The sequence below is a fragment of the Acanthopagrus latus genome, chromosome 4 (genome assembly GCF_904848185.1).
Source record: "Acanthopagrus latus isolate v.2019 chromosome 4, fAcaLat1.1, whole genome shotgun sequence".
NCBI lineage: Eukaryota > Metazoa > Chordata > Actinopteri > Spariformes > Sparidae > Acanthopagrus > Acanthopagrus latus.
This window is the reverse complement of record NC_051042.1, coordinates 27335630-27358847: the sequence shown is the minus strand read 5'-3', so window position 1 is coordinate 27358847 and position 23218 is coordinate 27335630. Positions and strand designations below refer to the sequence as shown.

Sequence of the window (23218 nt, the reverse complement as noted above, 5' to 3'; positions counted from 1 at the left end):
TTTGTGGCTGACTGCTGCTTTGATAAGTGGAGAAAAATGGAGCAGTTGTGTTGGTGCAACAGGCGCTCAGGCTTGGCGATCGGGCTTAGAGGCTGTTTGTTTTTAGTTATTTGGCTAACTTACTGGCTAATGCTGTTAAACTGATCAAATAACAGATGGACGGACTGGACGGTCAGCTATTTTCCCTCGTCTGTGAGCTCACATGCAAAGCTTTAATGTGAGACCATGAGTTAAATATGGAACCTGTGTAACACCAGCTATTACAGCGTAACTAAAGATAACAAAGTGAGTACTTCTTCTTTCAGTACACCACAAATCTATCTAGTGTCTGGTCTGAAGAAAATTTCAGTCACTTGTCAATTGACGTTATCCGGTCATCAAAATAAAACTGCAACATTTCTGCAAACCACTGATGCGCTCATATTTGTTAGCTTTTTCTCAATAACACATTCACATTTCATGTTCGTGACCTGACGTGCTCAGATATCGGGAGGCGGAGAGGATGTTGATGGATTTACTGCAAGGCGAGAAGGCGCGGCTCACATGTGAGTGTCAAGTGCCTGACACCCCTCGATATTTTTAAGATCTTTGGGCGACTTCCAGCCATGTTTGATGAGATATTCTGGACAGAAAGTCACGACAGCTCAAGAGCTCAAGCCGTGTTTGTGATGACCTAAATTGGCTTTTGTACCTAGACCTAACCAGATTGTTAGGAGGTTGATGAATTTAGGTTTAAGCCATCGAACAACTGCTCTTCAGGGGGGTTCAGTGAACGGCTAAAACACGTCCTGTGACCCCGGCTGCCACCATAGTAGTGTTCATGTGAGCAGTAAATGTTAGAAGAAACGGCAGGTAAAGAAAAAAAGTAACTAGATGAAAGCAAGAGAGGGACTTAAAATGTAAGATTTTCTGATGAGACCAGAACAAAACCAGAGCAGACGAGGACAGGACTCAGCGGGGGTGGAGCTTGGCGAGGCGCTTCTTGAAGAGAAAGGCGGAAAGCGAGGACTGACTGCACACCTGGCTGCGTGTCCGTGCTGTGTGTGTGTCCATGTGTACCTGAGTGTAAAGCGGCTCGTAGATGTCCACTCCGTTGTCCTTGCTCTGCTCAATGAGCGTGTTGCCGCGTTTCCAGATGAATCGCGCGGGAGGGTTGGAGTTGACGGTGCAGCGCAGGAACACCGTCTTCTCCTGGTAGTAGCTGCCGCGCACGTCGCTGATGGTCTGGTGCACCGTCAGAACTGGTGTGTCGAGGTCTGCGGGACACAGCCAAGGAAAATGAGCATGAAACAAAGAAAAAACAACAAAGACTCAGATTTAGCTGACAGGGAGACAAAATATTGCTAATTGCACCTCAGAAGCTTGTTTGTTAAAGCACAAGTGAACAGCAAGGGAAACCCATGAGGTACACTTTTAAATAAGCACAAATTCTTATGTGTAGTTAAAATAACATTGCTCTCTGCATGATGTCGTCGCCTCTTTTTGTTCAGAACACTGGCAATATTATGTGTGGCAGCGGAGGGACTCAGTAACTGGGACACAACTGTAAATAATGGTAAACAAGTGCTGTTTTTTGGCTGAACTGCCCACTCAGACTGACCCAAAACGTCCAAACAGCTGTCCATTGATCAACGCTGCTAACGAGCACAAACGTCCAAACGATCTGCGCGTCTTCACAATACCCCCCCTCGCTGTATGTTTCTCTCACACACTAGTTTTAGACATTTTTCCTGTCATTTTTATCTCTCTCAGTCCCCAGTTGCCTCCGTCTCCCCCCTACACATTTCCTCCACGGGAGTGTCATCCCCCCTTTGCCTCCGCTGGATGGGATTTCGGCTGCTGTCACGAGCGTGGAGGCGGCTCCCCCCTGGTTTCTGCCATCTCTCCGAACCTCACTGCCACTTTCACTCTTCATCACCAACCCTCCCTCTCTAGCCTCCTCCTCTTCCTCCTCCTCCTTGGTCCTTGCCTCTATCTCTTACAGGGCCAGCGTTGTGAGTGTGTGTAATCCCGATTATTTGCAGCCTAATTGGACTGTTGCGGACTTCAAACGTCACGGAAACAATTTCTGCCGAGACCGGGCCAGCCTTTTTCCTCCCTGCTCCTGCCTCTCCATTTCACGTCTCCCCTTTCCTCTCACCTCCTTTTTTTTTTTCCTTCTCTGCCCTGGTCCCTCACTTACTTCCTTTTCCGCACAGAAAAAACCCACCGTACGCTATCGAGAACAGGTACAGCTATAGAAGAGAGGTGAGGCGGGAGTGTCACTCTCATGTTCCTTCATCACCATCAGCTGTGACTGTAGCCCCGGCCCACATGATGGATGGAGTTGTATTTAATGCCTCTTTGGTTGAAATGTTTGAGAGTGTTGTTGAAAAGGGCACGCTGTCTCATGAGGGCTGTGTCAAAAAAACATGCGTACACACACACACTCACATCCGGAGATAAATCAAAGCTTGTGCAGCCTTAGCATAGAATCAGAGCAGCTTCAACACTGTTCAGGGTTTTTTTTTTGTGATTGAATGCTGTGACTGTTACTCTATCGCCTGCAAGGTACAACATGCAGAAACCTTTCAATGGGAAGGAAGGGTGCAGTGCGACACTAAAACTATCATGTGAACACTTGTTACAACAAGTTATCTTCAGAATAGCTTAAAAACAATAAAATCTAAGCAGATTTATTAAAATTTGTATCCCTCCAAATTTGATCTTGGGTCACCGGTCCATCCCATTCTTGTGAACATGATATCTCCAGCGCTTGCGGGGAATTTAGTGGCCAAAGGTCAAAGGTCATCATGGCGCCACAGTAGCATGAATGCGATACCTCAGAAAACGCCTCAAGAGAATTTCTTTAAATATCGTATAAATGTCTGAAATGACTCAAGGATGAAGTGAATCTATAATTATGCCAACAGTCCACACACAGATGTCTAATAGGATAACATTAATTGTGGCATTTGATATCCAAACGGTTAAAGGTTCAATGCACCGTTAGATCAAAATGTTCTGCAAAAAGTGTCCTGGCCTCTGTTCAACAGCCAAATTCTGGAACAGCGACTTGTGTGGAGGCATACGACTGCAATGCAGTGAATCTAGTTTGGAGAGCTTTAATGTCACCTTTGTATGTATTCATTGCATTTGAGCACTCTGTGTTTGCGGTGTTACCTGCACAGAAAAACAACAGAAAAACAGATCAGACCTTGCAATGACCGGCATAACTGCATCGAACAGCCTATATGAACACCTTTAAAATGTCATAAAGCAGGACGAATAAACATGACAGTCATCATTTGTCTCAAAATATTCTAAATCTGAAAAGATGTATTTGAGCTGAGTATTCTGCATCTGGCTCTGGTTAAGCTGCTTACTCACATGCAGCAAAATATTTTGTGTCTCTGTTATGTGAGATTTTCCCAGTGATTCACTTCTTTCCAGCGCGAAGTGCTCACCTGCTTCCATCCCTTTCATCTCCCCGCGGACACCCTCATTTATAAAACGACAACCCACAGATTGGGACAAAAGGCCCAGCAGGAAACGAGACAGCGAGGCAGCGCAACCAGCCGCTCTAAAAGCCTCCGCCAGCAACAGGCCATCAAACCTGGGTCGCTATCAAAGATATCAGGCTCTCGGTCCTGCCACGTGCGCATGTGTGTGTGAAAGAGATCTGGCGAAGGAGCAGGCACCTTTGTATACTTCAATTTGTGAATATGTGCATGAATACGCCGGTTTGTGTGTGTGTGTATCCGTCCAAGACTGGCACGGGATTTCTGTATGATTTTCACAGATCATTTGCGGCGCAGGGGGAATCCGAGCTGACTAATGCTTGGGCAGGATGTGTGTGTGTCAAGGTGCCTGTGTGTGTGTGTGTGTGTGTGTGTGTGTGTGTGTGTGTGTGTGTGTGTGTGTGTGTGTGTGCGAGAGAGAGAGAGAGTGAGTGAAAGTGACTATCTGCTGTCATTCTGTCTGTTTTGTCACACTATGACTGTGGAGAATGAGGGATGTGACAGATTGACACTGACAGACACAAGTCGATTGTCAAGAACATCACATAAGCGGAAATGGACGAACACTGCAGAGTCGCACAGACATCCACAGCATACATGTTCATGTACGGTCTACAAGGCTCTTATAGCACAACTAGTATATTCATAGTTAACATAACTTACCTATACTGACAGTATCATCACAGCCTGGTGAACAAAATCACCCCACTGGAACACAAAAGGTCCGTCCCTGCTGGCCTTAACTTTCAGATTTCTCTTATGTGGATAAAACAATGCCGGTGCTTTTACGGCTCTTTTTTTTTTTTTTTCAACATGACCATTGTGTTGTTAAAGCTTTTATAATCCAGTGTCCCGGGGGGTGTCTAACTTTTCTCAGTTTGGGCCCTTAGGTAAATAGAGACACAGGATGAAACTGCAAGTGTACAGAAATACAATATGAAACTTTAATGAAGCTTCTGATTTCCCCAAAGTCCTGCCTTTGCACACAGCTCAGATCAATTGCACTGCGCTGCTTTTGTTAGCCACAGCTTTTAATTTACATCTATGCATCCAAATTTGAAGCTGCACTGGGGCTCTGGCATTGTTTTCCGCTTAGACACCACACAGTGGTGCTGACACTAAGACATTTTAGTTCCCCCTCAGAGTGTGGCCATTAGCTGGTACGTATAGCTGGATAAAGCACAAGATCACATATCCTTTGAGAAGGTACACCTGCAGTGTGGGATGTTAACACATAAATGACTGTCAACACAATGCTGATTAAGCCCATTACTGGCAGATAAATCTGCCTTTACACACCGCGCTGGTGCGATACGTTTTACATCGGTCAGCGAGGACTGCTTTGCCAAAACTTAAACTGACGGTGCAAATAGAGTATGGTGGAGGCTGTGGTGTCACAAGCATGTCAGTAGTTTGCGTAAGTGCTCTCACTGCCAGCAGGAGGACACAAAAGTACCACATTCATTTGATGCTATGTGATAAGAAGTGGAACCTGTCCTCTCCTGCCAAAAGCTAATGAGAACATCTAATAATTTCTGATGTATGGCTGTCCTCCAAGACAACCCCCTTCCATGTTTGCTATGGATTATATCTTGTTTTAAATGTTGTTTTTGTAGTATTAAGCATATTTTGAAGGGAGATTTGTATTTTGATTAAAAAAAAACAAAAAAACAAATGCTACTTTTCAAATGAGCTGAATTATCAGTGAATAAAAAAAAAATATAGTATTTAATGATGTTTGTATCGTGTTTATAAGTGAGTCAGACACTTGATCCTAATTGTGATTGTGGGACTGCACCCGACCAATTGTAAAAGTGGTGCATCCTTAAAGGGATATTCCAGTGTAAGTTTAATCCATGGTCTAATGAACCGTGACACCGAGTAAGACCCCCCCCTCGAGAGATCAAGTTTTCCGACTGCTAACTTATGTAGTTTTAGAAACCTCAGAAAAGATAACAATACACTGCAGTCTATGCCACCAACCAAGAAGCCACCATCAAAAAGCCACCCAAAGCCACAAATAATGCTCAGAACAGCAATAAACTTCAGTAACAGTACAAATAGGGTCCCAGCACATAGTTTGTTTGTTTGTAGGCATCAAACATCTGCTAGTTTAGCTGTATACTACTACTAGCTGTATATACTGAAAGGAGAACACAGCTCACCACTCGCCTACAGCAGCTAGCTCTATTTACTGAAAGCCCTGACAAGTTGCAGTTAGAAATGCTCAATTCCGTTCTTTTCCCTGTCCACTCTCGATAATAACTGTTATGAACTGATAGGTAAGACACATATGAACTTTGATTGCATTTCCATGGAGTAATAATCATACATTTTCATCCTCGAGCTGTGGACCTCTACTGCACTCGATAATCGACTTGCAGGGCTTCCCCACAATGAGCATGCTGCTGCAGGAGAGTGGTGAGCTGTGTTCTCTTTTCAGTAGAAATACAGCAAAGCTAGCAGATGTTTGAAGCTTCAAATACAACATAAAGAATACAAATGTTTCATGTCCTAAAAGAATTAATAGACAGCACTCATTAGGCTGTCATGTTAGAAATATGGATCCATCACAACCGGTCATTTCACATTGTACAAGCCCTGTAGCCCGCAACCAAATTTTTCCAGGATGGAAGTTGTCACTGTCCAATTTCAGAGATGCAAATACATTTCCTATTGAGATCAGAAGAGCCTGGAAACAATGCAGGCAAGATTGAAGGAAAGAATAAAAACTGTTTCGCAAGCTTTGGCATTGACGGCGCATCTCATTCAAAGTCAATCTAGCTCACCCGGCGGTCCATCTCGCTCTCTCTCCCTGCAATCACCTCAAACAAATGACAATCTAGGCACATCATTCAAACAAGAGGGTATTTCTTTAAATATAATTAAAATGTCTCTGTTCTAGATGAATGGAAAATAGATGAATATAAATAATCATGGAAGATACAACACTGTCGAGGGTAAATAATAAACGGCACTGAACATTTTTAAGAAACAAAAAAGTTTATAAAAGTTGCATCTTCAACCAGACTCGCTAGTTGCCTTCCACAGTGTATCATTTCTGTTCCAGCGAGACTAGAAACCATGATGAGAAGGCACACAGTATAAACATCTGTAATTGAAAGGCTCAGCCAAATTTACCATGCAAAGTTGAAATCCTGGCACTGTGCCTGATTTAGACACGTGGCAAACCCAGTTTACAGTTCAGAATTAAAGCACAGTATACAAAGCAACCTACTAGAAGTACTTGGCCAGCGGTCTTTTCACTTTTCCACAGAGTTTCCTTTCTGGGCAGTTGAGCTTTCTTTATTGTTGACAGTATACTGGGAGAGATTGTAAAGCCCCGGGATAAAAATATTACTGGAACAATATCAAAAACAGAACGCGCACAATTGAAGCCCCACACTGGATTGAAATCTACAAGGTTACCTCAACGACCGGAATCCTTGGATATTATTTTTAACCTGAACTCAGACGGCAGGAACAAAAAAGAAAAAAGAAAACAGCTGGAAACTGTGAAACTGGAACGTCTATAAAAACCGCCACCTTATCTGCTATCATTTTAGCTCTTTAGCATTTACATAATGGCAAACACCTTCCGTTAAAAACCTTGCCTCATGAATACATTTTGCTTCAATTCAGTTAGAATGTTTTTTTTTGATAAAGAAAATAAGAAATAAGGCATATCTCTGGTGCGCAGTCTTATCTGGTTGACACAAATTAATTCGGCGGGGGGGGCAATTCAACACTCTGATTCATACAGTCTTGATCAGGCAACCACTTAGACCAGCTGCCTGTTAATGCAATTCCTTTTAAGATTAGAGAGAAAACACAGTCAAGTGTTTTACTTCTCTTTGTTCTGAATATTTCCAGGTGCCATTCAGCTCCATTATATCATAAACTGACACAGAGAACCAGCGTGTGCTATAAATTTACCAGAGGATTTTTACAATTTCGGTCAGGTTTTCCAATTACGTTTGCTCTTGAAACAATGTTTGTTGTTTTAATACAAATTTCAGGGCAGACTAACGAGCAGAAAGAAGCGTCCGCACATACAGACAGTGTTTGCTTGTTATCTGAGGCATCGGATGATCAGACGTGTGATGAGAATTACAAGCGCTGGACATAGAGCGACTACGCTGCTGGCAAACAGAATAAACGCAGCAGAAGGAATGCACGGCAACAGCGAAACAACCCCCCCTTCATTCTGTACTGACCACCAGACCTTTCCTAGAGTTCATCTGCTATACTTTATAAATTATTTCATGACTTGTTCTTAATCTCTTAGCCCGGCGCGACAGATTAAATCTTGAGTGACGACGTGCACGAAATGAAACAGATGATTTAATTTGGGTCATATGTGTGCGTGGTTTCTTTTATAGACTCAGTAATGTGTCTGAATGTCATCAGTTCATCGCAATCACAACTTGAAAAAAAAAAAAACCCTTAGAGATAACCTGAGTTGCCATGGCAATGATGGAAACACAGATTTACTCCGAAGCAATCCATGTGAGCGGTCAGGGTTGACCGAGTGTGTTTTTGTAACAAGTTGACCTCTGCTGGGTGCTCTCCCCCGCAGGAAGACGCCCCGGACTCCAAATCCTCTTTGATTTCCAATAACATGTCCTGTACTCTAATGGCTCTCTAGGAGTAGACGGCCATTAGGGCACCAAAGAGAAGATGACAGGTTCAATTGAGTGTGAGCGTGCAATGGAGGAGAATAAGGTGTGGTGTGGTGTGTGGCTGGTTGGGGGGAGGTGTTTGTGTGATTGTGTAAGTAAGGAGAGCTCTGTTTATGGTTGTACAACATTGTGTTATCACCGATAAACAGAACCATAATCATTGTAATTCACTGAAGGTCACTGCAGAATCCATTATCAGTTTGCTGAATAATACGTGGGAAAGAAACGGTGCATGTGTGAGGTGGAGAAAAGAGGAGGGAGGGAGCGGCGGAAACACTGTATTCTCCCTAATCAGATGTGATATAGGTGTTTTCTATTCAACATGGCGCAATAGAGGCTGCTACCTTGGACGCTGAGCACAAGGCTGAGCACGCTGGTGGATTCAGAATGTAGTTTCTGTTGCAAAAACCCTGAAGAGTTTTGACACTCGATTAGCTCTCGCTTTGTTTCTGTTTGCCAGTATTTCAAGAAACTGAATGGAGGCTTAGGGTTAGGGTAAAAACTGGATTATTGATTGATTACTGGTTCAGCATCCGAGCAGTTGCAATTTATATAGTCTGGTTTGACTAATCTCAGCGCTTATTCAAGAAATTAGATTACATGCCTCTTATTTGATTGTTCCCATTCTGTCTGGTCCGTTTGAAGGCTGTTCCAGTGCTATTACTTCTGCTCTGAGTCACAAGTGAGGATGCACTAAACCAGCCTTTTGCAAGAATTTTTGAAAAGACTGACCAATCTATCCAAACACCTGTTTTCCTATGCACAGGACCTCAAGGATCTGCCAACATCGCCTTAGGTCCCATAGATGCTTGATTGGATTGGGATCTAGAGCTATGCTCCTCAGGGTTTCGCCGTGAGTCACACTGCCATCAGGAAGTGGCGTTTTAATGAGGGCATTCAACAGGAAAGCCAGTACCCAAGGTTTCCCAGCAGAACATGGGGAGGAAATGAGATGATTTACGTTTTTCGTTTTTTTAATTGTGGCCTTTCTAAATATCTAAAGACGCAGTTATGCAGCCATACTATTTTTGTTATCAGTATGTTTAAACAAGATTGGTAAAATCATAAAAACCATGAAAGAAACAAATCCAGCTTTTTTGACATAGAAAAACAAAGGCAACGTTTTTGGATGGCTTATTACTTAGTGCAGCGGACAATTGGATGTGATCAAAACCAGTGTGAAAACCCCAAACAGTACTGAGATGATGGGGGTAGAAAACAGGCAGAAATCCGTTTCTACGGACAGTGTTGTCCCAATGTATTTCAGTGTGCAGTAATAAGTGATCAGAAAAGGAACAACTAACTTTGTGCACCTTTTTTCTAATGCACACAAACGTATACACACACAACACATGGCAAACACATTATTATAGGCTATCGACCACACACACACATGCACACTCACAGAGAGAAAAGCTTGTGCATACAGAGAGGCACAAACAGAGGCAGACTTGCCGTTTGATCCAGCTTCGCGTCTCGTCAATTATTCAGCATTCTGCTCATAGACATCGCCTTAAAGACGGCATAAAACATGCACAAGGCCCACATTTGGAAATAACGAGAACATTGCCTGTGTTTAAAATGCAATGTTGAGAAGTAAAGATTGATTTAGGCTGACTTTCTCAGCTCCGTTTCTTTAAGTATACCAACAAAAAATGCCCGGCCTTTTGCTTTTTTCTCCTCACAAATCATGGGCCTTCGCTGATCCCTCAGATATCAACCAAAACCAAATGATAGAAGAGAGGAGAGGGGATAAAACAACAGTGGCAAGACTTTTCCAGCCTCCTTATTACTGTGATCTATACATTAAATCTGCAATGTATTCTTGAAGCAATGAAAACAGCAATGTGATAAGTATGTACCCGGCCCTTTGCAGAAGAAATGACTATAGAGGCAAACAGTAAAAAGAGCAGAATGATGAGAGAATAACGAGAGAAGAAGATGAAGAAACATAGACAGAGGTGCTGACATGAAATAACTGACAGACGCAGAAAAGACTGAGAGAATAAAGAGGAGGAAGCAGAGGGAAAAAGTAGTCAAAAGTTAAATGAGTGAATCCAGCTCCTTGCATTAGCCCAATATCAACACACTATCATATTACTGATAAACTAGTCCTAGCTTAACCTCCACAGTCCTGAAATGGTTCTTCATTTCCGATGCAAATAAGTGTGGGTGTGCACGTGTGTGTCCAGACTACCTTCAGGTTTAGCGCCTGGCTAACTTGAATGGGGATACGATGGTCTAATCGTGCAGCTTTTCTAGTCAAAAACAAGTCATTTTGTGGGGTTGTGATGCTAAAACAAAGTTAGACGTTAAAAGAAGTTAGAAGCCGTTTCAAAGGAATTTCTTAACTCACAATGTAAGCATATGGGAAGAAGACTTTTTGGGCCCCAGTCCATCACTTGCTGTTGTAATTTCTACTAGATTTGGCTTCAAAACCTGCCGCTGTTCCTGGGGGCTTGGGTTATACCATCAGTCAACAGGCAGTGACTCAGACTACTGACTGACCTGAGAGATATCCTGATCCAATGACCACCTTTCATACATAGCAAGCATGTATTATTACATTATCATCATAAACCAAAAGGAGAAGGTTATAACATTCTGCAGGTATTTATGATTGTTAAAATTACCGGTTAAAATTCATTCTTACAGATGCACAGAGAGCAGCTGCCATTAAGCTCTCCTGAGCACATCAGGACTCTTTTTCACTGTAATCATCTTTCAACTTTCCAAATAATTACAGGGAATAAGAGGAACACTGAAGTTTAGCTTCAAAAGTACAACAGCATCTTGTTCTGCATCCTGTATTGTTAGGTCTAACAGCGAGGCACAGGAAGCCGTGTTCAGAGGAATTACACAATGAGTCTTCTCCCAAACTAACACTCATGAATTTGCTGAAAATGGTGCATTTTCGTTGAGCCAGCGCGTTATGTACAAGCCTTAATTATGCTTTTGTCAGCAAAGAGCCTGGCAAATGGCATTAAACATTCATGACGGTGTGACTCTATTATTTTAGGGCCATAAAAGACTAATTTGGGCACGCTTATTTACCCAGAGTGTGACAGTGTAGCTGCACAGCGGTGGTGACAGCAGAGAGGGTGTTAAGGGACAAAGACGCATAGTTCACTCACTCAACCTCCGGGCTAAAATAACACATACACACACAGGAGCAAAGAAACACGGAAAGACACAGTTATGCAATAATACGGGGAAGCACATTTTACACATACGTATTGCACACAGGCAAGCACAAAGCATACACACAAACTCCTTGAGGCCAAAACAACACATGAATCTCAGATCCCTCGCCCCCAAGGGCAAAAACAAGAAAGTCCTCCTGTGTCCCTCTAAGTGCCTTCTGAAGTTATCTATAGGGAGCCGAGAGGATAAAACATGTCCTTCTCATTCCTACTGGGGTCTAATGAACACCGGGGTCACGGTGACAGCTGGGATCCATACACTACCGCGTGAACAATGTCACAAAGAGAATGATGACATCGGGAGTCTGCAAAAGAAAACCACAGCTTCTTCAACACTTGTTTTGGTATGCATGTAAACACACTCGGACAATTCAGATGCACCAATGTGGGGGCACAAACAGACAACAGATGCCTAGTGCCCACACCCTTGGTCCTGGCTCGCTGTATATTTAATTAGCATTGCGGCATGCAGGGCGCTGTGGTCCACAGCAATAGAGTGTATGGAGCACACATATAGACACACGCACAGTAATATAGGTTGCTGCTGCTCTTATAATTATCAAATTGTTTGTGTTTTATTGTGTTGTGTTTAGGGACGAACACTAGACTCGGGGGCAATCTGCACAGTGCCTTTATTAAAACAACTCTAGACCACTTCTGCGGATTCCAGTGCTGCTAAAGTGGTATTCTGGCACAACTTCACTTTCATTGTCTTTTCAACAGGAGACAGTGAGGAAATAAAAAAAGCAAGCATTCAGGAAGACTCGAGATAGGGTGCGAGACAGAATGTCTCATCACCAGTTCCACTGAGAGGATGGGATAGTTTTTGTTGTTCTTAGTTTCACAAACTGTAAAATGAAATAACATTGAATATCAAGTTTATTTTCTGTAAGGCATCTTGTCGCAAGTCATTTTAACAACACCTGCCACCATTTTCACTTTTGATACAGGGAGAACTTACCGCCTTCAAAAAGTAATTTATCTTTGCTCCTTTAGCACCAACATGGATTTTACCAGTGATGTTTTTAGGCGTTTGACAAAGCTGGCTTTACAAAGTTGTGGAGGTGACTATGAAGAGGAGGAGAATGGTAGCTTGCAGTTCTTATAGGTGTTAAATACGACCAAAATTCAAAGATAGCACCAAAACTATAGGAGGCAGCATATCATTGATGAGAAACTGTTGACCACTGCTCATTGCTTGCCATTCTTGATTGAGCTAGCCATCTAATTAGGTCATGACTCAGTTAGCCGTGGAGCCTTAATGCACAAAGTTGTATTACCAGACATCTGCCTAGCAAGTCATCTCAAATTAAATTCAAAACACTATGTAATATAAATAAGCTCAGGAAGCTTCACCCTGAGGAAGATAATATAATCTGAGTTGTGAATCAGTCTTAAATTCCAGCCGGTGTAGAATTATGACAGAAAGATGCTAAACAATAAGTCTTTGGCTTTCACCTTAATAACTTATATGTAGTTAAACTTATGATAAAAGAGATGGAACCATTACTCGCAATGGTGAGCCACAAGCTTGGCTAGAAAAAAGAAACTCAATTCCCCATATTGTCACCCCCTCACAATTAGTTCTTCATGACCTCAGCAAAAGGTATTACCCAATATCTGGCAGGTCAAAGGTTCAGCTGTGCTCAGTGGCTGCTAATAACAAAGCTTACCATAATGCCCTCAAGCAAGACACTGAAAACCCATCTGCTTACTCAATAAATATTTAACAGCCCTAGATAAATTTTGAGACATCAGAGAGGAAAAAAAATGATTAACTTTTTATACCAATTATAACAATAATAATATGGGCCTACTTGGGGGGGATCAGATGTTACATGCTACAATATTTGTGACCTGAGAGGTCCAGGTGTCCTCTCATGAGTCATTAGGGAGTGAGTAATATTTCTATTTGTACAGACGTCTCTGGCCTATGTTGCAGTCATATTAACTATTTATGTATCCTGGACATAGGGGAATTTCACTCATGGTCTTTCTGACCTTCAGGACGACTTATAGGGTCAAAGGTCACATGAAAGTCCCACTGTTTATCACAGTAATGCAATATTATGAGCTCAACGTTAGATGCTTGTGTCGGAGCACAATTTAATTTACTTGACAAATACCTCTGATGGACTATATATAAAACACCGCAATGTACAACAAGGACACTCTTTGCTGGCAGAGTGGATAAATGAATATGATTAAATTTGATGAAACGGTGAAATGAAACAGCCACTGAAAATCCCATCACAACTCATCACACACACACACACACACACACACTACACAATGCACACTTTAGTTGTTAGACTTTAACTTCCATTCCCAAAACCAAACCCATTAGGACTATTGGTCCTGGCATGGTCAGTGTGTCTGTTGGAAATGGTCCCCAGTAGGTAACAAAAACTGACACACCCAAACACACACACACACACACACACACACACACACACACACACACACACACACACACACACACAGAGCTTTAGTTGTATGACTTTACATTAACTTCCATTCTTTTAACTAGCCCAACTCAAACCCATTAGGACTATTGGTCCTGACATGGTTAGTATTTCTGCCAGAAATGGTCCCCAAAAGGTAACAAAAACAAACTATCTTTCTTTCACACACACAAACACATATTAGCAGGATCCTTTGCAGTTGCTCACACTATTAACTTTGCTTTATCTGCTAGCCAATGCAGATTCATTACAGGTGTTACAGGTTTAATTGTGTGTCTTGGGGGATAGAAACATCTACAGCTGCCCGTATTAGTCAGTGACTTTGTTTGTGTAGGTGTCTAAGCTCGCAATAACAAAAGAGAGTTTGTCAGGTTCTCAATGTGTGTGTGCTTTACAGAAAGGTCAAAGCTGAGCCAGTCTCTTGCAAAAGTCAAACTCCACCTTCTCTCAGACCAAAACATAGAAATATGATTTTCCAGGCCACCAACAAGCCTCCAAGTGTTATTTTAGAAAGTGCCCACAGCAGAACTCCTCACAAAGCTTATTAGGCAACACTCTGAGAGGGAATAACCCACCTGCCTGTGGCTGTGATGGTTATTGCCTAGTCTCCAGACTGATTTGTGTGGCACTCTCCACCACCAGCTCCAAATGCATCCAGAAAGTGCTGAGCTAGCACACCCTTAACAAAATTTAACACCATGGGTTTGTGGTAGTGCACCGACCGGATACCCGTTACAGATTTCTGCTGGGTTTATTTCCTGCCTTCTTTACATTTTTTATCTGTTTGTGTCGCTTCCAGTTTTTCTGTCCCACCGTACTTTCTCTGCAGCGGTAGAGGTTATTTCCCCAGGCTGGAACACTTGCAAAAGTTTTGCAGACCTGTTTTGAACTGATTTTGGGTTAGGGAGCAGATATGCTGTATTATTCACTTGCTGTGATTCACTTAGGGCTGAGGTTAAAAGCTTAATATTATTCTGTTGCTGTATTGGAAAGAAAAATAAAACCAGTATATGGAGAAACACGTTTACTAGCTTCTTTTTTTTCACCTTAAGTTAATCTAATTTAAAAAGACTAAAGTTTTCAGTGAAACAGATGGATTCTTACATGCAGTCCAATCAAAAGGCACCATCAAAAGATTCTTCTAATATGGGGGATTTCTTGATAGTATTTTAAAAATATTATGCAACATATACATGTGTTTGCACTGTGTTTATATCATATTATAAAATACGAAGTGCTTCCTGCTGCAGTAAAACAAAAAAAACAAAAAAACACCAATGAGTGGCCCTCTGTTCTTTCACAATACATTATTCTCTGTATCTCATTTCTCCTTATTTCTCAGTCTCTGCTAACTTGAATCCCATCAACATTTCAAGTACATTCCTTCTCAAGCTGGATCTCACCTCAGACGAAGACAGACGGTTCTTGCTTGCGCCTGATAAAAAACAGATCTGTGCTAAATAATTACCTCCTCAGGTGAACCTGATGTTGATTTATTTGCTTCATTGATAAGGTATTCATCGACATATCTGGCAGTTTTCTAGCTCTTTCTCTCCTCTTCACTCAGGTTTACAGGGGATTTTACACAGAGGCTGACAACATAAGAAAACACATTTACTTTGTGGACTTTCTTTGTTCCTGTATTGTTTTGCTACCCTTTTTTCTGATCTTTTATCCTTCCTGTTTTTCTTGGTCATCTAATCCTCTAGTTCCTGCCCCTTTCTCTCCATCCTCATTTCAATTTTTTCTAGGTGCCGATATACAGGGTAGCGATCCTGCCGGGAGGCACCTCCCATGCTTTATAACGCTGCCTTCATTACCCAGCCCACTGCAGCTGGCCATAATGAAAAACTGAAGATGTGGGAAGAGGGGAGGGGGAAAAGTAAAGGAGGAAGTAAAGGAATGGAAAGGAAAGGGTCAAAAACCTCAGAACAAGTCAATTGTGAAAGAGATAGTGAGGTTAGAGATGGAGCAACAGAGACTGAGAGTGAGTGAGAGAGTGAAGGGGAGGTACAGTGTACAGAAACTGAAAAGGGGAAAAAGTGAGGAAGATATGAGCCATAAAATCTAAGTTGGAAGTTATTGGAGAATGGCTGGGTGAAAAATGCCACCGCCATAAAATAATATTAGAATTGGTCTGGCCTTATGGCGTTGATGAATACAGATGCTGCCCAGTGGGGTCTTTGGCTGGGGGGAAACTGACTCATTTGAGGAGCCATCCTACCTGCGAGGGCGGTGAGAAATATTAAAGGAAATGAAATGAAAGGTTCACTGTCAGTTGTTTGGTTTATAGCCCCACATTTCCATCTCATAGCGGTTTAGGTGTCGGACAGAACTCTCTCTTGCTAAGAATAGCTGCCAGAAGGGTAGTTAACCATGTGTGCAGTGGGATTTATCGATAATATCCCTAAAATGAACTACAAACCCCGGCTGAAATGGACTCTCTGCAGCTTTAAACAAATATAATGCACTAGAGGAATCAAACCATCTCTCAACCTTGCACACTAAAATTAGAGCACATTTTATCCTCATCCCACTCCAACACATCGTCAATAATTGGCCCGGAGGGGCCACGAGTAGCTGCAAATTGATGACAGCTGAGTGAAAAGAGACCAGCTGAAATCTGATCAGATATATTGACTGGAGAAAATTGAGGAGACAGCTGGACGTCTTAATTACTGCAGCGTCATGGTGATACCAGTTTATCACATTTGAATTGGGTTAAAAGAAGGCCATAAGGTCAGCCTGATCACAGGAGGAAGCAAATGAAATGAAAATTGTTTTCCTTAATGCCTCAGCACAAAGATCAATGGTATAATTTCTGCCAAGACTGAGCAATTTAGATAAATGATGCTTTAAGAAAACGAGAGTATGTAGTAATCTAATCTAGGTCTAATGAAGTGGTGTTGTTGTTGTTATATCAGGTCTAAACTAGAAATCCATATGCGTAATGTTTCTCTTTAAGTTGTCAGACGGGGTTTCTGCACCGCTGCCACAAACAAATAAAATAAAGCCGTTGTCCTCTGCATCATAATCTACATGTTGCACTGATGGTAGCACTGCATCGATCCTGGAATATCACCACACATTTACTTGGTGAACTGTTTCCACTCTTGCATGGCTTTTTATTTCAGTTCCCTTCTCGTATGATTTCCTGTCTTTCTCTTACATTGTCAGCACCGCAGGAAACCCATCGTGAACCACTTGATTTATGTCTCATTCCGGCGTAATGGTTATTTTCCCTGAGAAAAATATCAGTGTGTGCTTCAAGAGTTGCTGGTAAGGTCAACATAATTTCAAGCCTACACTGCATTGTGTAACCTTCATAGAGAAGAGAGTCAATAAATAAGGGATGGAAAAACAAAGGGGAAGGAGGGAAAAAAAACACACATCCTAGATAAAGTCGGCCACACGATGGGGACAAGTGAAGTGGTCTTATCTGCTTAGCTGTCTGCAGGAGAGCTTATAACCAAACCCTGTTGTAAAACTGTGTGTGTGCTCATGTGTGCACTCAGTGCGCCTATATGGTGGTCTTCCTTCTCAGGTGAGTCCATTCGGAGCAGAAAATGTATTTTAAACATGAAAATAATCGTGTTCTGAGTCTAACCCAGTGGATTTAATACATTACTATTTCTGTCCATCAGAGTATCTACGAATCATATTCTTTTCTCTTCCCCTGTCTTCATATCAGTGTCTGACAGTCGGCCTTTTTGATCAGTAAAACACAGTTTTCTTATCTTGTCTCCACCAAGCAAAATGATATAAAAGCCTTACCTTACTTGACTATGTATGAGACATTGGCAAGCTGCCATAAAAAATCCAGACTCCTCCTGGCCATCTTTAATGTCTGTGGTGCGATGGCTGCAACATAACGGCTTATGCAATTTTTGAGGCATTCTCTATAACAATTTTGCTTTTTTTTTCCTTTACTGTTGGTTTTCACCTTTCTGCAGCTGCGCTTCACACTCCCACTGTGTCTGCACCCTCTCTTCCTTCTCGCTCTTTCCACTCCGTACCTCTGTCTTTGTCATACATACTTTATATTTAACAAAGCCTTCAAGCAGCTCTGCTTTTAGAGGAGTTAACGGTGATGTAGTACCTACTGTAAGTGTGGAGGGGTTGGGGACACAAGTGACCCCAAACTGTCATGGAAAACCCATGTAACATGTTATCGGTGAGTCACCGCACTCAACCAAAAAACCTGGGGTGAGGAAAGTGTTGGGAGTGTGTTGTCTGCGCATGCATGCATACATACAGTCACTTAAACCCATTCTATTAAAACCTCCTGAATTAACACATTCATTCTTGGAAGCGGCACACACACAGGAAGCCGACTATAGGCCACACATACAGTGTGCTGACAAATCAGCCATCTTGCCTTTGTTCCGATATCAAGACTCTTGGAGTTGTGATTATGATTTGGAGAGTCACACCAAGATGATGGACAAAATACAGCCGTCAGCACTTGGACTAAAGGGACAATTCTATGGGAATGCCCTCTTTCAGATTACGAGATAAATATAAAGAATGTGATGCTTTTTGTAATACAGTCTTCTAGAAGATATGTGGCTGTGGAGTAATTGGACTTTGCTTTAATGATCATGGATTGTTTAAGCAGATATGGTATGTTGATGAGGCGTAAGGCAAGAGCATTCTTGAGATATTTCCCTGACTATAATTACAATTTCTTAAATGCTATTAAGAGAGGCCGTCAGAGCAAACCAGCCCATATCTAGATGCTCAATCAGTTAGATTCTGCTGTGTCGAAGCAATCTGACACAACTAGATGGTGCCTGAAATTTGGATAAATGAGGCTCCATTGTGACAGTGTAATTGTAACATGTCATATCAAGCATATGTCAGGGAAGTAATGGCAGGCTGATTGTGGTTTGTGCTCATCACCTCCATCTGCTCATCCATCTGTCTTGACAAGTACAGCTGATTTGCTAGCAAACTATGAAACTTCTCAAGTCGCACTAATTGGGGACCTTTGATAAGGCTGTGTTAAAATGACCTAATTAGTGCTGTGATAGATTGCTTATTGCATTGTACCTGCTACGGATTCAATCACACATTATCACAGAAACTCTTCCCCATGATACAACACTGCTTTTTTGGAATGCTTTACAGCAGAAACGTCAGATGGATTTAAACTGTTGGACTTCTGAAACAGCTGCTGGTCAAATATAATCAGCAATATTTTTTGTCCTGCACTGATATTTATTTTGCTTGACAAACTACCTGAGGAGCAACCGACAGCACTGAACCATTTGAAATAGCAATTTAAATCACTTTTGTAGCACCGATGCCTCAAATTGCAGAAAATAGCAATGTAGAATGCAGAATGAGCGTTTTAAAACGCAGCTCTCTCGCATGACACCGCGTCCGAGCAGCGGATGCAAACTGCTCTCCTTCATATTACTAAGAGCAGCTCGTGTAACTGTTAACATTTAATGTCACACAGTTTATTGAGGAAGTGGCACCAAGCTAATTACAACAGTGTCTGCATGACTGTCACGGGTTGTTTTTAAAGCAGCTCACAGCCAGCCTGTCAGAGGTGAATCAATACAGTTCAATATACACTAGAGTCACACAACCCTGGCTGTAGTTACCATAAAAAGGTCTCTTGGTGAGGTGCCTGTCAATATTTGAATATCTAACAACATGAAACATTAGATTGATCATTTTCTGATTCGACATTACGTTAGTACCGTATGTTGATGATAGTACCGTATGCACACAACCATCCACAGCTATGTAAAAGTGTTGCGTCTTAAGACGCACCCTCGATACTTCCCGTCCTGCCTATCTCTCTCTGAAGCCCTCCATGACTTACTGCTATATAATTGTCTCGGCTGAATGGTCCTCCAGGGAGACAGAATGACCTCTCACAATAGAGATGTGAAGACTGGAGCAGAAGAGAGAGGACATAATTCTTGCGTAATGAACTAAGTAATGGGTCCAAAGCAACAGCGCTGTGACAGCACGATGTTTAAGGACCGGAGCCACTGTTACAGTAAGATGGTAGTGACATTCCAGGGGAATGCAAGGACGTTTGTCTTTTGGCTTCATGATGTGAGGTACTTCCCCTGGAAATCTTTGAGGTAACTAAGTTCTTTCTGGCTGATGGTTAAATGATCCAGGTAAATTGCACTGATAAAGCTTTTGAATTACTTGCTAAAGTGCTCAAAAACCACATCGGTTTTATCATTCTGTCCAGTGCTGCAGCTCTGTCTTACACTTGTTTTAGCTCCTGTCTCTTGAAGGCGCTCCTCTGAAATGCCTGGTCTCCTCTGATTGGTCAGCTCACACATGCCTGACCTAGCACCCCTAACGACAACCACAACAACAGACCAACTAGTCGCAAGGCATGAATTATGCAAATGTGTGACTCAGTGATGTAGTATGATGTCACAAAGTCACAGAATTGAAGGTGGGACTACTGACGAGGCGTTTCAGGAGCATTGTTTTCTGTGGGAGAAAGGAGCTTCTGATGAGGCTTTCAAGATCTTTGACATGAACAAGAACCTATACAAAACACTGAAGGAAAGGAGATAAGACTTAGGTTTCCTTTAAATCATCTTAAACTTTGTCACTTTATGTCCAAATTGTGGTGTATCTAGTATTCACAGTTTGTTCAGTCCAATACTTAGTGAGGTATAATTCCACAGTTTAGCAAGGTAAGTGTGTAATGGACTGAAATGAATATATGCAGTAGTATTTAACAGAAAAAAAAGAACAAACGAGAGTTTGTTGCAGTTTTGTTGAATCGAGCCCATTTCGAAGAGATTAGCATAGCCTTCATGGAAATGAGGTTGAAAATTGCCAGCATACCTTTAAAGGTTTGACCTATAGCAGCCCCATTATGCAAAGCGGAGTCGTTTGTAAGCATAGCTTTATGTGAGTCGCAGGTTTTTATGTTAACCACATTTACGCTGAGAGAATTAGTGCCTTTAAGAGATTAAAATTCTGACCTGTGATTATATCACACCAATCAGACAAATTAGAGTTGTTTTTTTGAACTGGAGCATGAGACGAAAATGCACAATATTAAAAAAAGAAAATGACAAAATCATCTGAGCTATCACATTTGACACAAACTAAACCCCTGATGTGGGATTATTACTGATAAATAGTGCATCTATGAATTTAAAACGTGATGGTGATAAAACACATGAATACATTGCTACTAGAAAGTAAAACACAGTATGTGTGGGAAAATGACCAACGTATTTTCACACTTGCTACCTGTGTGTAAATGTTTCACAGGTACAGAGTGGCAGTGGCTGAATGAAAGCTGCTTCTTTCTGAGACATCTTTGCTATTGGATATCTAACTACCATCACAAGCATTTATCCAAACATTGTTCTTCGGAGGAATTTATAGTACAATAACGGCAGTCCTTTATGTGGATACTTAAAAAAAAATGTCTGTATTAATGTGATACAAGGAGCAAGAATAATTCTCACACGAGATTAACCTTTTGAGGTTTTAAACGCAAAGAGGATTTTCTTCATCCTGTTCTCTATGCTGATCTAAAGATTTGTTGGGAAAAAATGAAGCGCTTTTCCTTGTTTCAGGGTTTGATCCATATTCTCTCGGACACAGAGAAGCCATTTTCTGCAGTTGTGGCTTCTTTGATGTCTGCGTACGTCTGTGACTTGTCGGGGAAAGGCACATGTCAGATTGTAAAAGATGCTTTTCGCTTGAAGGCAGGGGGTTCCGCTAAAGACTCGATCAGACCCTCTAACTCACTCTCCCTCGCGGGGCCTCACGCAAGGTGTCTGGCAGCAAGAGGAAATAATTAGGCCAGGGGTGGCTGTCTGAAGCGTGAAGATCCATTGGTAACAGATCTTATACGTTACAGGCTATATTTACTGGGGAGTGATGAGGAGTGCGAAGAGAAAACGCATATCTCAAAAGGAACACTCATCTTTCACCCACACTGTAAATGTATACGACTGTTAGCTAACATTACAGTGTCTCTATATGGCAGCATGCAGTATAGTTTCACCATAAATGCACCTGTAGTTTGGACCTCAACTGTACGCATTCAACAAACAGAAGTATTCAGGTGATTCCTTCTAGAAAAGGATGGCCTCCCGTTTCACAACTCATCAGTTTCTACTTTTGGAATCTCCACACCTGCTAACAATTACCGAGAGGGATTGAATCAGGTTTCCTAATCTAGCGCTGCGGAGCTGAAATTCTGTTCACGCTGTGTAAAACATGAAAATATGAAGACTGCAATCGTTTGCAAAGGAACTGAATACGGTTTGACGAAGTGTTCTGAGCTCATGTAGCAGTATGCTATATGTTTCACAGAGTGGTGAACGTCGCCCTGTCCCTGCTTGTGGTGGAACCTTTTCATGATGCTATCAGCCATTACCAATGAACCTGATCACTTGGGGAATGTCTCCAAATAGCTGTTTTTGAGTATTCAGCAACCTTCCCAGTCGGTTGTTGCCCATATCCCAAACATGTTGCTAGCATCAAATTCAGATTAATCATAAATCTACAAACATCTGTGAAGTTAATGACGTTAAAGAGTAAATACACTGCCCTTCATGCAGCATTCCATCTTTTTGGTAACTGGGGTTGTACTTATAGATGTTTAATGAATCTGGAGAACATTATCACTCATATTTTGCATGAAACAATAACAAAACACTTTCTGCCTGCATGTGACAAGAGATGGTCATTACCCATAATATGTTTTCACAGCACTGTCAGAAGAATTGCCGGTCTGTGACAAAGCCAATGTCACGGTGCCAAAGAAACTGACACATTACACATGACACCTCGTCAGTGTGAAGCTTAAACATTGTGATTCCTCTTACACACAGTTTAAAATGACTTACGGGGAAAGCCAAACAATAACCCACACCACAACTGACAATTTTAATATAATGTCAGCAGTGCAATTACACCTAGCACGCATAATCAAGCTTCCTTGTTAGTCTCCACTCATCATTTAACCCAACACCTTGCACAAATCAACCTACCCACACAATGCTAATGTGTGACATGCACACACCAACAGAACACAAACTGGAAAGTACATTTTTATTATAAATACACCCAGGAGAGGGCTGCCTTTGCCTTATGAGGACTGAAAATAACTCCAAGGTCAGTGAGCTTCCATTAGGGATTTATACCACAGCAAAGTGCTAATTAATTAGCCCTAATGTGAGACAATGGTCGGATTGTCGGCTCGTTTCCCTGTAGGAGATACAATGCACTGCTGGCTATTTCAGGTTGGATGAAAGCCTTTTCTTTTTTTTCTTTTTTTCTTTTTTATTTGCCTTAATTTAGCCGGCAAGCTTTGCTGACGACGCATGCTTTTTAAGCAATGCCCTAATACACAG

At 41.9% G+C, this 23218-nt stretch overlaps 1 protein-coding gene across 2 annotated transcripts in view; it reads right to left on the bottom strand.

Moving 5' to 3' along the window:
- Positions 1–23218, bottom strand: part of LOC119018622 (MAM domain-containing glycosylphosphatidylinositol anchor protein 1) — a 211433-nt gene that overhangs the window by 74768 nt on the left and 113447 nt on the right. For both annotated transcript variants that reach the window (XM_037096435.1, XM_037096436.1), the window contains one exon: positions 1060–1256. In XM_037096435.1, coding sequence (XP_036952330.1) covers positions 1060–1256 — 197 coding nt within the window. The remainder of the gene's footprint in view (positions 1–1059; positions 1257–23218) is intronic.